Source organism: Petaurus breviceps, unplaced genomic scaffold (genome assembly GCF_028583685.1).
Source record: "Petaurus breviceps papuanus isolate PSGF00001 unplaced genomic scaffold, PetGlider_PUasm1.0 38, whole genome shotgun sequence".
NCBI lineage: Eukaryota > Metazoa > Chordata > Mammalia > Diprotodontia > Petauridae > Petaurus > Petaurus breviceps.
The window spans coordinates 37,109,424-37,124,226 of NW_027186304.1; the positions used below are offsets into that span (position 1 = coordinate 37,109,424).

At 34.8% G+C, this 14,803-nt stretch overlaps 1 protein-coding gene across 7 annotated transcripts in view; it reads left to right on the plus strand.

The window, feature by feature from the left end:
• The window catches only part of RBBP8 (RB binding protein 8, endonuclease), a 120,564-nt gene that overhangs the window by 25,735 nt on the left and 80,026 nt on the right, over nt 1-14,803 (plus strand). For 5 of the 7 annotated variants that reach the window (XM_069099772.1, XM_069099771.1, XM_069099769.1 and 2 more), the window contains 2 exons: nt 5,640-5,853; nt 12,884-12,926. In XM_069099772.1, the coding sequence (XP_068955873.1) occupies nt 5,745-5,853; nt 12,884-12,926 (152 nt within the window). In that variant the 5' untranslated portion in view covers nt 5,640-5,744. The remainder of the gene's footprint in view (nt 1-5,639; nt 5,854-12,883; nt 12,927-14,803) is intronic. The other 2 variants (XM_069099773.1, XM_069099774.1) reach the window with 1 other exon arrangement.

The window sequence follows — 14,803 nt, forward strand, 5'->3', positions numbered from 1 at the left end:
CTCTATATCGAGCTCATTATCTTTGTCCTCATGTATTGATTATCCCTTCCCTTCCCTTCCCTTCCCTTCCCTTCCCTTCTCTCAGTTGAAATTGAATGGGATAATTCCCGTATCTCTATATCGAGCTCATTATCTTTGTCCTCATGTATTGATTATCCCTATGTACTGCTGCTCCTCCAAAAAGTCTTAATACGCTTTTAAACTGAAACTGAAAAGAAACCTTTTGGGAAACCTTATAATTCCAACTCTGCTGGACATCTTTAGTGCCTAAATTTCAATATGTCCTTAATTGAGCTTCAAACCCAGAATGCCTTTTCAACTGCTTTCTCTAATTAATTGTCAAGACCTATAGATTCTATCTCCAGAGACAGTTCCTCTCCCAGCCACACAAATTGCTACTGCCTTAGTTCAAGGCAACCCCTCCCCCTTTACCTTTCTCATGGACTGTTAAGTTTCCTAACTAGTCTCTTTGCCTTCTCTCTCTCACCTCTTTAAAACATCTTTTATGCATTTGCTAAAATGACCTTTCTAATGCATTGGTCTGATTTTGTCATTCCACTTTTGCCTGTAGGATAAAATAAAAACGCATTTACCTAGTGTTTAAAGACCTCTAGAGTCTGTTTCCAAACTACCTTTGATGGCTTATTTCATTCTACTCTCATTTGCTCACGTTTATATGTTCCTGCCTACCCTATGCATAGACTGCCCCCCTCCCCCCATGTCTAGAATACAAGAATCTATAGATTTCTTGTTCTCAGCCTCTTCTTTCAAATTTCACTCAGCTCAGGGGCCACCTCTGTAAAATGTTCTTTACCTACATGCCCCTGCCCTCAAAAGTGATCTGTTTCTATGATTTTCTTAGCACTTTCTCTAGATCTTTCAGATAAGATTTAAAATGATTAAGCCTAGGCCTAGAGAAGGAAACAACTTGCCCAAATACACAAAGCTAACTAAGCAGCAGAGCTGGAATTTAAACCCAGATGTGCTGACTCCAAATCTAGTACTTTTCAAAACTTGTATATGTGTGTGTATGCTTTGTACATATATAAAGGGTTTATCAGGTATTATATATGTAAATGTATATACACATACACATATGATTTATAAAGTCCCTACTGAAAACAGTCCTGCAAGGTAATCCAGCTATTTACAGTAGAAACAGTGCTGGATCAGTCAGAGGTCTTGAATTCAAATCTTGGCTCTTCTACTTACTGGGTGATCTTGAGTAGATCATTTGACTTTTTTGAGCTTTATTGTCCTCAGTGTAATTACATGAGGGTGTTAGTCTAGGTGACCTCAAAGATTCCATCCATCTCCAAGTCTATGAAACTCTGATCCCCATTTTACAGTTAAGTAAACTGACACTCAGTTGACTGTGGTTACATACCTAGTAAAATATTGGAGCTAGAATGGAATACAGTTCTCCTAACTGCAAGCCTTAACACCCTTCATCACATCAAGCTGCCTCTAGAGTAAGTAAGTTGGATAAGTGTCATGTAGGAAGATTGTTATTGTGTGTGACTTTTCTATCACGTTAGATTGTAAATTCCTCAAGGACTGAGACTCTTTCATCTTTGTATTCTAAGCATCACTGCTTTTCTCCTAGTGGGTCATTAACAAATTGGCTAAATTGATAAGGTTCATAGTTAATTTTACCCTCAAGATAACAGATTAGCACAGTTCTAGGAAACACAAAAGTATAAGACACAATACTTGTCCCATGAGGAACTTAAAATTTATTTGAGAGGGAGGCAACACAAGGTAAATGCTATAGAAATTTAGGATAGGAATGGAACCCTGAAAGTTAGAATTTTCACATAGGATCATAGATTTTAGAGCTGAAAGAGAGAGCATGGGGGCATATTGATAAAGGATTTTAGAATTTTATGAAAATAAAATGGACTGTGTTGCAGAGAAGAATACATAATCATGTCTTTTCTGTAGGATGACTCCTATAAAATAAGTGCTCCCTTTTATAAACTGTGGTAGGCCTAAAGGATAGGTGGGAGATTCTAAAGTTTTATCACTCATGACTGTTTTTCTTTTTTGAAAGCCAAGAATTGTATTAAAATAATGCATTGTTTCACAGTATCTCTTAGAGATACTTTATAAATATTCATCTCTATTGCCACATATAGATATTTTGTTGTAGAGAATTAGATCTTCCCCCCCACCACCACCACCCCATTTAGGACTATCAGTTTCTTTTCTATTTTTGCTTTCCTTTGAACATTCCACAGAATCCACATTTTACTCATTGTGTTATACTGATGCTCCAGGTCACGCTCCCCTTCTTTCTTGGCTAGTTTGGTGCCTGGTTCACAATATTCATTTCTTTCTCAACTCCTGTTCTACTAGGGGACTTGAATTATCCACAAATGTTCCATCCTCTCAATTCTTCTGTCTCAAGTCCTATTACTCACTTCTTTACTTCAGCCACATATCAGGGTGGATCACAAACTAGAATTCACTATTTATCCTCACATATTCAACTTCCCTAATTAGAACCTTTGACATTCCCTTCTCTGACCATAACTCCATATGCCTCCATCCTTCCTAAATGTATTCTCCATTAAGATCACCAGAAATTATTCTCCTTCAGTACTTCCATCCCTCAGTATTTTCTCAGGCTATTAACCCTGCTCTGATTTCATTTTTCTCTCTTTATAATCTCTATCCAGTAGTTAACCATTTCAGCTATACACTATTCCCTGTTCTTGATTTCCTTGCCCCTTTACTTTGTCCTATTGCCACTCACCTTTGCTTTCCCCTTGTTCTGTTGCCACTCACCTCTTGCCAGACCTTAGCATTGGATTCCTCTTATCATCTAGCTCTTCTCCTCCTATTGAGGAGCTGCTGTTATAGAAATATATAAATTCTCACCCATGCTGACTGACTTTACATTATCATATTATCTAACCTCAACTGGATCCTCCCTGCAACAAGGCTGTACTTTATTCCTCCCTAATTGATTCCCTTTTTTATTCCACACAGAAGTTATTTCATTCCCTCCTCAGGTCTCCAAGACCTACACCTTCCCCTCTTTCTCAAATGAGGGCCGTTCTTTTTCATTGAGAAAATAGAGACTATTCAATTTGAACTCCTGTTTCCCCCATTTACTTATTCTTAAAATCCCTTGATATTACCTCCCATTCTCTCCTCTTTTCCTTTCCCCCGGTTTCTGGCAGAAAGAAGGCCTTTATTGCCAAGATCAGCTGTTCTACATGTGCACTTGATCCCATCCCATTTCTTCTAATAGATGTCCTTGATCCTTCCCTCTCTCCAATCTCTTGTTTCTACTAATTTCTTCCCTACTACCTTAAGACATACCAGAGTTTCATCCTGAAAAAACCTTCACTATACTCTTCCATCCCCCTCAAGCTTTTGTTGTGTACCTCACCTCCCCTTTTCACCCAAATTCCTTGTAAAAACTATCCATACTCTCCACTTTTCTCTGCTTTCACTCCTTAGCCCTTTACTTCACAACCCATCACTCAACTGAAATTGCTTTCTGAAGGTTTCATTGGATCTCTTAATTGCCAAATATGGTGATCCTTTCTCAGTCCTTATCCTTCTTTACCTCTGCTGTATTTGACACTAATGAACTCCTTGAGCTGGGACTATTTTTTTTTCTTTGTGTCTTCATTGCTTAGCACAGTGGCTAGGACCACCTAGTAAACTTGTTAACTGACCTGTCTGACCACTCCTCTTTTTCTTTTGCTGGATCATAATCCTTATCATGCTCCCTAACTGTGGATGTTCCCCAACGTTCCGTCCTAAATTCCTTAGTCTTCTCCCTCCCCACTTCCAGTAACCCCATAAAATTCCATGAATTTAATGATCATTTCTCAGCACATGACCCCCACATCTATACAGAATCAGTCTCTGTCTCTCCCCTGACTTTTAATCCCATGGCTCCAATTGCCTATTGGATATTTCAAACTGGATACCCCAGAGGCACTTTAAATTCAGCATGTCTAAAACTGAACTCATCTTTTCCCTTAAACTAGACCTTGTCATCCTTCCAGTCTCACAGATTCAGAACTTTGACATTACCTTGAACTTCTCACTTTCCCTCAGAACATCCAAACAACATTTTTCACATCCAACTCTTCACCACTCACACAGCTACCATCTTAGTCTGTGCTCTCCTCTCTTCACCTCTTGTCCCACACACCTGGATTGAACTCTGTCCTCTATTAGCACTTCTCTTCTTTAAAGAGAAATACTTGCTGCTCAATCACCATTTTCTGCATTAAACTTTTTCTGGTTATCCCAATTTCTTGTGCCTTCCTTCCCAAACTACTTTGAATATATTTGTGTTTGTTTACTTTATATTTAGGCCATATATATTTGTAGATATAATTGTCTTCCCCATTCAAATGTAAACTTAGCTTAATAAATACTTACTGATTCCTTGATTTAATAATTTAGCCTTTATTAGAAGATTTAACCTCAGTTAATGGAAGATTCAAGTCAGTATCTTGTTCACCTCCAGTAAGGGGTTTCTTGTTGAAAGGTGGTATTGAAACTCTCCAAAATGAGACTTGGTAGATTATCAGTATATTTGTTATGTGTGTAATGTTCTGATGGTGAGTAATTCATAGTGTTTATTTGATGACCTTTTTTCAGCTTGGTAACTAATAATTCAAAGTATTTTTTAGTCTTGAGAAATTTCCAGAAGTATCTACTTCTTTCAGCAGGTATACAGATAGAGAAGCAAACCTTTGTTGGACTTCTAAACATTAACCACCTTTAAAATTCTTGGTTAATATACTTATTTGTATAGACCTTTACAGTTTCATATGTGTTTGATTCCTGTATAGTCATCTTCTGTCTCTTCTCACCTTTCCTGAAGAGAAAAAGCAGTCAGATGACTGAAATGACAATGTAACTTAGATATAGTTTGTGTATCAAAGTCTTCTTAATCATTTGAAGTCAGGAAGACCAGAATGTAAAAGCTGCTTCTGACACTTAGTAGCTTTGTGATTCTGGAAAGTTTCTTTACTTAGCTGAACACAGTTTAGTTATCTGTAAAACAAAAATAGTATAGGAATCTTTCTTCTCTAGCTGTTATGAGGATCAGATGAGATAATATATGAAAAGCTCTTCACAAACCTGAAAGCACTATTTTAAAAATTTAGCACTTTCAATCTATATATGTATATATGGGGTGTGTGTGTGTGTATGTTTGTATGTATGTATATATTATGTTGAGATGATTGTCCCCATAATTTAGTATTTTCATAGAATGTGTCCAAGTTTCTATCCATTGTTTATGTATCAGTCCCGAATATGAAAATAGCCACTTTCTCTGTACTAAGGAAAAGTTAATTGGATATGATAGAAAAAGTAAGACTATAAACAAATCTATATTCGCCTTATGTGGCTTAGAATCAGTCAAAATGTCTTTAATTTAGCATAACTTCTACAAAAGTTCTTGTGAAAAGAAATTGATTATCTGAAAAACATTTTAATTTAATTCAAAACCAAATTCCTGGAGTTATGGTGTCATCCCACCTATCTCCACCTTTCCCCACTTTTAAGGTGATTAATTGTACATAAATTAAAAAAAAAACCATGTAATTCTTTTTCATTTATCACTGCAAGTCACACACATGTTGGCATTTCTCATTCAGGTGTTCCAACTGTCTTCACAGAGACAGCTTCATAACTGTATAATGTGACAGCAAGGTGAGGAGAGAACATCAGGTAAGCAGAAGATTGGGACCAGAGAAAACAAGATGAGTGTTCCTGCAAGTAGTTGTGGTAGTCCCAGTTCTGCAGAAACAGTCAGTGATTTTAAAGATCTCTGGGCAAAACTGAAGGAGTGTCATGACAAAGAAGTACAAGGTAATTTTTTTTTCAATGTTGTTTTACCTTTCTTAAGTAATGATATTATAAAGATGCATATCAGATAAAAAAGAACTGAATGTTGGCAGAGTCTAGAAAAAGTCCTTACTTTCTGAATGCCACAGAGATCTGATCACTTTGCTAGGGGTAATTAACTTCAGTTGAACATTAGTGCTTCATTTTGATTGCAGTTAAATTAGCTTTGGTCTACAAAAAACCACATTTGTATTCATGAATAATTGTGTGTTAAATATTTTCCTCTCCATGGTTTGTTAGTGGTATGAATAGACTAGATTGTTCCTTCTAACTCGAAAATTCTTAGATTGTTATTTATTTATTGCCGGAATGTCACTAAAACCTGAGCCATTGTGATATGGGATTCATTATAAAATCTATTCATTTTAGAGCTTGTCCAAGGCAATTTAGTTATCTGAAGGACCTTATGATGGTGTAGCCTCAACCTTAAAATAACTTGGTGAGAGCCTAATACTAAAGCTGTAGCATTATTCTTTAAATTTTTTGGATTTTCCTACGATTTTTAGTTTCATTAGGATTACTTTTTAGTAGAGAATGTTTCATATAAAATTAATTATTAATCTAGTCAGCAACTTTTAAAATTAATTCGACTTTTAAAGTTAAATTTCACTTTTTTTAACCTCCCAAATGACTATATTCAACAGAGTAATATAATTAGAGTTCTGTACTTTACTGGACTTCATTATTCCTTTGAAATTTCAAGTAATGTGAATGACAACACACTAAAGCTGAAGAGTACCATTGATACTCCATTTTCTTCTTTTTAAAAATATTGACTTGCCGTATTACCTTGTGACAGTTAATGAATAAACTTTAAATAGTTTTTCTGCATCTGAAATGAAAGTCTTATCATCAGTGTCCCTTTCTAGCCTTGGTGGATAAATGATGTAAGATACTTGAGTTTGGGGGACATATCAGTTAAAAGATCTTAGAGCTAGATCTGGAAGATTAGTGAAGGAAAATTATGGAGAAACTCAGTTGTCCTGTCTACAATATTTTTTTTATGAAAATATTTTTCACTTTTAGTTTAGATTAAACAGACATTTAGATAAGGCCATTAATATAAAGAAGCATTTTCCACTGTCTACTAAATAACTATACCCACCTCCAAACCTCTACCTCCCTTCCATTCTTGGGATGAGCTTTTCTAGAATGTTTAATTGTGGCTTACAGTATGGGTAATTCAAGTGGAGCAGCAGCAAGCTTGAATTACAGTATATACCCTAATACATATGTGTGTATGTATATATATATATATATATATTTATTTATTTTTAAAACTTTATATTCATTTGTGATCTGGAAGTGAAATAAGGTAACTTTTTAAATTAATATACCTTGGGTTAGAGCAGTCAGAGTCAAAAAAAAACCTGAATTCAAATATAACTTCAGACAATAGCTGGGTGACGCTGGACAAATTATTTAACATCTGCCTGCTTCAGTTTCCTCCACTGTAAAATGTGGTAATAATTGTACCTACCGCCCAAGGTTGTTGTGAAGCTCAAATGAGATAATATTTGTAAAGCACAGTGCCTGACACATAGATGCTTAATAAATGCTTGTTTCCTTTTCTTCCTTAAAGGGACCAAATGTTTAAGTAACTGCCTGTTTCCATGAACATCTGTGAATGAAAAATTAACATTTTACCCAATTTTATTTATGAATATTTTAAAATATTCATTAATTAATCTTACTTTGACAACTAACAGCTTTAAGAGCTTTGTTTGCATTACCTATAAGGGATCCTGTGGCATTTGGTAAATTTTCTTGCATGCTGTTATTTTTTAATGCCCATCAGAAACCAGCAAACTTAAGAATTCTTTATCCAGATAGACTTGGGACAACTTCATTAAAAATTCTTTTTAAAGCTAGTACTTTTCAGATTCTTAACTTGATGTTGAGAATTTTTCAGTAGCATTGCTTTTTTTTTAAATCACATTCTCTGTTTTTGATGAATTATCTTCCAAGAACCACCCTTTCAAGGAATATGACAGTCTCATGGGGAAAAAACTAGCAATATAATTCTTTGTAACACAGCTTGCTTTTTTGTTTCCTCTAGGTAATAAATTATATAATTGCTACAAACACTGTAATCAGTCATAGTGCTATTATTAGTTTAATTCATACAAAAAATTCCCAAGGCAGATTAATCTGGCAACTCATGGCTTGTTTGCATACCATGAATAATAAAGAAAAGGGGAAAAATTCTATAGTTCAGTGTACAATATATCTTTCCTTGCCCATGTATTTGGTGGTATTTTACAGATTCTTAAAGCTTTTAAATGCTAATTTAAAGGTCATTTAAAAACATGCTTTCTGTAGGTTCAGGCAAATTTGCCACTGGGCAAACTTTTTCATGCTTAGCCCTTACTCAGTATTTCTTGTCCAACTTTTGTGTAAAATTAGATCCTCTGACTATGTGATAACATCAAAGACATGCCTGAAGGATAGTTAATTTTTTAAGAAGGTGGGGATCCTCTTATAGAGCTAGTGTAAGAGGCTATTTGAGAGACATCAAACATGAACTTGCCTGGACTATATTTGTTTTGAAGTTTATAAATAGAAATGAAAATTGACTAATTTCTTTTAAATCCAGGGGTCAGCAAAAAACAAGTTACCTTGAAGAAAATGACATGTTCACTTGAATATTCTACTCACAGATAAATATTTACATGCACCCAAACCCCTTACCATATGTATATAAAGGCAAAATTTGATCAAATGTGTATATATTAGTGTGCCATTTCATAGTGTAATGATGATTGGAAATTTTCTTTTAAAGATTGTTTTCATCCCATATCTGTTCATAGGACATGAAAACAGGTTTTCATAAATGAAGTTTTTGCTTTAGCACCTTCAGATAAATTATTTCATACTAAAGAATTTATTTACCACAATGTGTTATAATTTTATAGTACCAGATGTCATGTATGTATGAACACCTTACAGAATGTTATTTAGCTTTCATATTTTAGAAATGTCTCATGAAGATTTTCATTTGTTCAGAGTTGATAGAAATTATGTTTTGAAGTTTCCCTGTTTTCTTGAAGAATAACCTTTCTTGAACTCCTTTTCCTTCCTATATTTGTTCTTATTTAATTACTTTCCAGGCGCAAGATGCATTATTGATGAATTAAAATTTAGAAAATTTTATTTCCCAGATTCATTATTGTTACAAATATATATCATGTAGATTCTCAATTCAGTTGTGTTCTTATACCATACTAAAAGTATTTTCCACAGCTTGCCAGTATGCTCAGGAGCTCATAGAAAACTGAACAAATGTTATTATTATAAAATTGGAGCTACATCATATTTTTTTAGCCTATTGACTTTCAAATGATAAAAGTGGGACTGTTATATTAAAGAAGAAACATGTTTTTCAGTTTTATCTTGCTCCTAAAAGAATAGAAATAGTGCACTTAGTTTCTTAAGAATGTCTACATTTATTTTATCAATCTCATTAATATTTACAAACAATAATATGGTGAGATGAGGACTAAAAATAAAGAGAATAACATATAGTTTCATAATCTACTGTCTTAGACTTCTATAATTTCCTATGATCTCATTACTATTTGCCAAAGTACAGAACAGCTTTCTAGAGATTTTTATGAACGCTTAAAAGAGAAGTTTTATATTTTTAGTGTAATATTGAGGTCTTTCTAAGCAGAATGAGAGGTAAATTTCAAGGATAATTCATTGTAGCTTCCCACAGTATGCCAGCATTTCTGCAGTGACAAGAATGTGACCTCATTCTTTTTTGTTCTGTTAATGGATATCAGTAAATTTAAAAGTTTTAAGTTCATGTAGATGAAATTGTCCACATTTAATAATTTATTTGTGATTAAGGTATAAATTTATGTCATAAATATGGGCAAATAATATGGATTTAAAATTTTTAACTTTGAAATTTCTGTTCACCAAAGGAACATTAGCAACATTATTAATCTTCAAAGTCAAATTAGATAATCTGCCCCAAATTAATCTCTTGTTAAAAGGGAAGTGTTTTTATGCACATATCTTTTTAAATGTCCCAGTTGCGTGTAGTTTGATCTTGTAATCAAGTGATTCTGATCATTCAGTCCACTTAAATATTTTGGGGAGACTGGGGACATGGGAATTAGGGTCAAATTCTTGACATTATTCTTTTTTGAATAACAATCCCTGCTACGTTGCTGGCTTCTTATTTAAACTTAATTTGCTTGTGTTTTAAGCATGCATGTATTCATCTAGTACTTCTCAGTTTTGTTGCTCCTGAATTCCGATGCAAGTGAGGATAGCATTACTTGTAGCATGACGTTTGGCCTTTTGAGCAGTGCCTCTTGAACTGGTGGCTTAGGTTGCCACTGTTACAGTTCCAAATACTTGGCTGAACAGAATGCCTGTTCATACAGGAGCTGCATTGTTGGACGGCCTCATTCCTTCCGATGGGTGTGGAGCAGGATTAAAGTACACTTTATAGGGCTTCTAATTGCAGATGCCTAATTGACTTGATGAATAGCAAGCACTTTCAAAAAAAACACCAACCTCTGTTTCTGGACTGATCTGCATGACAGAACAAATGTCTCACAGGTGTTGAGTGCTTATAAGATAAAAGAGTAGTCTTCCCATATTTCCCAAGAATTTTCTTTTGAAGTCTATACAGATTTTTCTATCTCATTGTTACCTTTCCTTTTTGAAATGGTCCTTGGCTAGAATCCATTTTATCTTTGGCTCCACCTTCCTTTTTTAAATGCAAGTCTGAATTTCTGAGGGTCGGCCAAAACAAAAAGCCAAGGAAATCTTGTCAACAAGTAAATTTTCATGTAATCATTCTTTGGAAGGGAAAAAGAGCGAGAAGAAAGATTGCTAACTCCAGATACCGCCCTAACAAGGTCATGTATTGGTGGTAGTTCTTTAAGATTAAATGAGTTAGTATGTTGTAAAACCCTTAATTTAAAGGGCTTATGAATTCATCACCAGTACCTAAGAAACAGGAAAAAAAGTGTTTTAACTCATAAAATTCTACTTCCTCATGGAGAACAAACAAGAAAAATGTGAAAGAAATGTACATTATCTCTAAGTGGTATCTCATTCTACCCTCTGAGAGAGTGTTATAGCCAAGAGTATAACATTAATCTTGTTTCTTTCCAAGGATGTTATTTTTCCACAAGATTAAGTTTCACAGTTTAAGAATAAATTGTTGACATTCTGGAGCACCAGAGAAATGTGACCACCGTGTCAGTATCTGTGTGAAAAATGCTTAATTTCCATACTGCTTACCAGGGAGAAAAATAGGTTGAGACTTTAAAAAAAATAGTAAGGCAAGAAAGAAGGAAGAGTTTGGATGCATACAGAAAGTTAGGATCAGCTGGGTGTGGTTATGCACACATGCAGTCCCTGTGTTGGGAGAAAATGGGGCATTGAGGCTGGTAGATTGCTTCAGTTTGGGAATTCTTAGTTACAGTAGGGATAACATTGATCTGGTGTCCACACTCAGTCTGCCACCCCTGGAGCCAGGGGCCACCATGCTGTCCAGGGAGGGCCAAACCAGCCAGGGTCAAAAACAGAACGAGTCAAAACTTCCATGCTGCTCACTTATGGGACTGGCACATGCTTCAAGCCTGGATGAAAATGAGATCCAGTCTCCAAAAAGCACCAAACAAACAACAGTCTCACTTGACATTGTTCTCTTAGCAGTTAGTGAGGAAAATTTAAATCCAAGATAGAGTCTTTAAAAGATTGAGTAGCTAATTTTTTGTCAGACAACTATATTGATGATGCTATTATAAATTCCTATTCATATCATGAAAAGCTTTTCTAAAATAATAATGTAAGTAAGATCATAAAGGTAGAAGAGACCTGAGAGACCATTTGGTCTGACCCCTATCTATTCATACCTAAATGATGACTTTTTTATGGCATCCACAGTACTGTGCCTAGTTGTCCAGCTCCTTTTTGAAGACCTTTAATGAGGGCAAACTCACTGTTCCCTGAGGCAATCTGTTTCATTTTTTAATAGCTATAGCTGTTAGAAAGTATTTCCTTATGTAATAAAGGAAAGCTGCTTCTTTACACTTCTATCCATTAGTGCTAATTCTACCTTCTGAGGCCAGAGTACATGAAAACCTTTTTTTTTTAAATAGGAAAATTATGTATCAGAAAAAGTTATGAAGTTGGAGTCAGGAAACTTTTGGTAACTTTGTCTTTCCCTGCAATTCCTCTTCCCATCAACATAATTCCTTCTTAAAAGTTATTCAAGACCCAGGCTATTTACCTGTTTTGTTACTTTCCCTGTTGGGGCCTTAGACCAAGTATAAAGGCACAAGATTCCTAGGATCTCTCTTCTGTTTCATATACCATACTATGTATCCATGTCAGTTCTCATTAACAAAATTTATAAATACATACAAAGAAGCTTATTCAGATATGAATGACAGGTTAAAGAACTTGGTTAAGTAACTTTTATGTGTTAGAAAAATGAAAAATAGGATTTGTAGGTCCTGGAAATGATGCTGTCAGAGAGATCATGTCATAACAGAAATAGTTTATATAATATGTATGGCTATATATGCATATGTACATACACAAAACTTAAAATCATTAAGTCTGAAACTTCTGTTAAGGGAGTAAATTAGTTGCTTAAGGAGGCTTTTTTTTCTTTTACTATATAGTTATCATGTCATGAACTGAAAGGAATAATTTACTCAGTGGGCCCTAGTGACCTCAGCATCATAGACATTAGTATAACCTATATCAAATCGCTTTGCTTCTCAATAAGGGGGAAGAAGAAGGGAGAGAATTTGGAACTCAAAATTTTAAAAAACAAATGTTGGAAATTGTTTTTAAATGTAATTGGAAAAAATAAAATTCCATTTTAAAAAGTCTATTAAGCATAATAGACTTTAGGGGGAATGTATTTTCTTATTAATGTTATCATTATTCAAATAAAGACTGAAATTGTGAAATATATCAGTAAATTACAGCTGTTCTTTTTTTCCCCACTTTTCAGCCTTACAAATCAAAGTAACCAAGCTGAAAAAGGAACGGATTTTGTAAGTATCTGTAATGTAACATCAGTATTTTTTGCTTAAAAAGAAAATAATATTTTATTTTTCTTAAAGTCACCTATAATTTTTGAGCTAGAACAAATTAATCTGATTCAATTCCCTCATTATAAGGAAACTTAAGCACAGAGTATTTCCTACCAATGATCATGTGACTAGTAGCAGAGGTGGCGGTTGAGGCCCATCTCCTGATTTCCAGTCCAGTGTTATTTTCACTATATCATGCTGGCATGAGTCTTTAGTGGTGAGGAGGGGAGAGAAGCATTGATTTGCAAAAATTTATTCAAATAAAACTTAGTATTCACAAATGTAACAAATTTTTGGAAGGCAAATTTTTTTTCTTCTCAAATTTTGCTTTGTTTCCTTACTGATCTTTTTAGGTCATATTATAATTAATCCAGTTCTTCGTATTATAAGCAACTACTGCATAAATGAAAGCAAGTAAATGGCTTAGTAGATAGAGTTGTGGGTCTGGAGTCATGAAGACCTGAGTTCAAATTTGGCCTCAGATACTAACTGTGTGACCCTGGGCAAGTCACTTAATTTCTGTTTGCTGTAATCCTGGAGAAGCAAATGGGAAACAATTTCAGTATCTTTGCCAGGAAAACTCCATGGAAAGTGGTCTATAGAGTCCTGAAAAGTCAGATACAACTAAACAACAACAACTGCATAAGTGCTTTACAATTTCCAGATTTCAGCTCTATTTGCATTGAATGTCCCTGTTATCATCTAATATCTTAATACACATTATAATCATGTCATAGGCAGGTGTAGGTTTAGTACCAGCACTTATGCTATACCCTGATGGTGAGATCATTTCATCTCATTGGTCCTGTGGATATTTGTTCAGTATTATGTTTTGTATCGAGTGGTTTCAATTCCTCCTTTCCTTTCAGATAGCCAAGGATGTGATGAAAAGCTAGAATAGTTGGATACATACCTGGGACCACTTAAGTTTTATCTTTTTTTTCCTATATTCTAATCTGAAGATAAATGCAAAGAGAAAATAATACTTGAACTTAGCTTCCCTGTCAGGTTACACTAAATTTTTGGCTAGTCCCCTAGAATCTATTTGTAGCCTGCTGAACTTGAAATTCTATTAAGTCAGATACAGTATAATAGGGGAGTCAAAGCTGAAGCAGTGCGTAAGCAGTATGAATGGAGCTGATTGGCCCAAATTTACAGTTGGGTATTTCAAATTGATTTTTATTAGAGTATGACTAAAAAATAGCTTTTACAGTTGCTATGGAACACTTTATTTAGCTTATATGTCCTATCTTCTTATGAAGTTCTACTACAAGAGAGAACCACTAATTCTCAGGTTCCTTCACTTATAGAGAAGCTTCTAGCAGGTTTCTTCTGAAGAGAAGACTCAAGATGGGGTACACGAGCCACAGTTTTGCAACTATGAGTTTTGGGATAACTGAGTGAATAGTCATTGTACTTCTTACACAATTGCTCCTGCTTATGTAACATTGAATTCTCAATATGTTCACAGTGTAGAGAAAAACCATAAATTTCCTCCTGTTTTTGTGTACAGTTACTGTTTTCCTGATGTCTCTAATGGCAAGGAGATGCAGTGAACTTAAATCCACAGCCAGATTTCTTGTGTTGTTCTTTGTGTTGTTCAGTTGTTTTCAGTAGTGTCCCCATTTGGGGTTTACTTGGCAGAGATACCAGTGTGGTTTGCCATTTCCTTCTCTAGCTCATTTTACACACAAGGAAATTGAGGCAAACAGGGTTAAGTGACTTGTCTAGAGTCACACAGCTAGTAAGTATCTGAGGACAGATTTGAACTCATGAAGATGAGTCTTCTTGGCTCCTGACTTAGCTCTCTATCATCTGCACCTCCTAGCTGTCTTTTT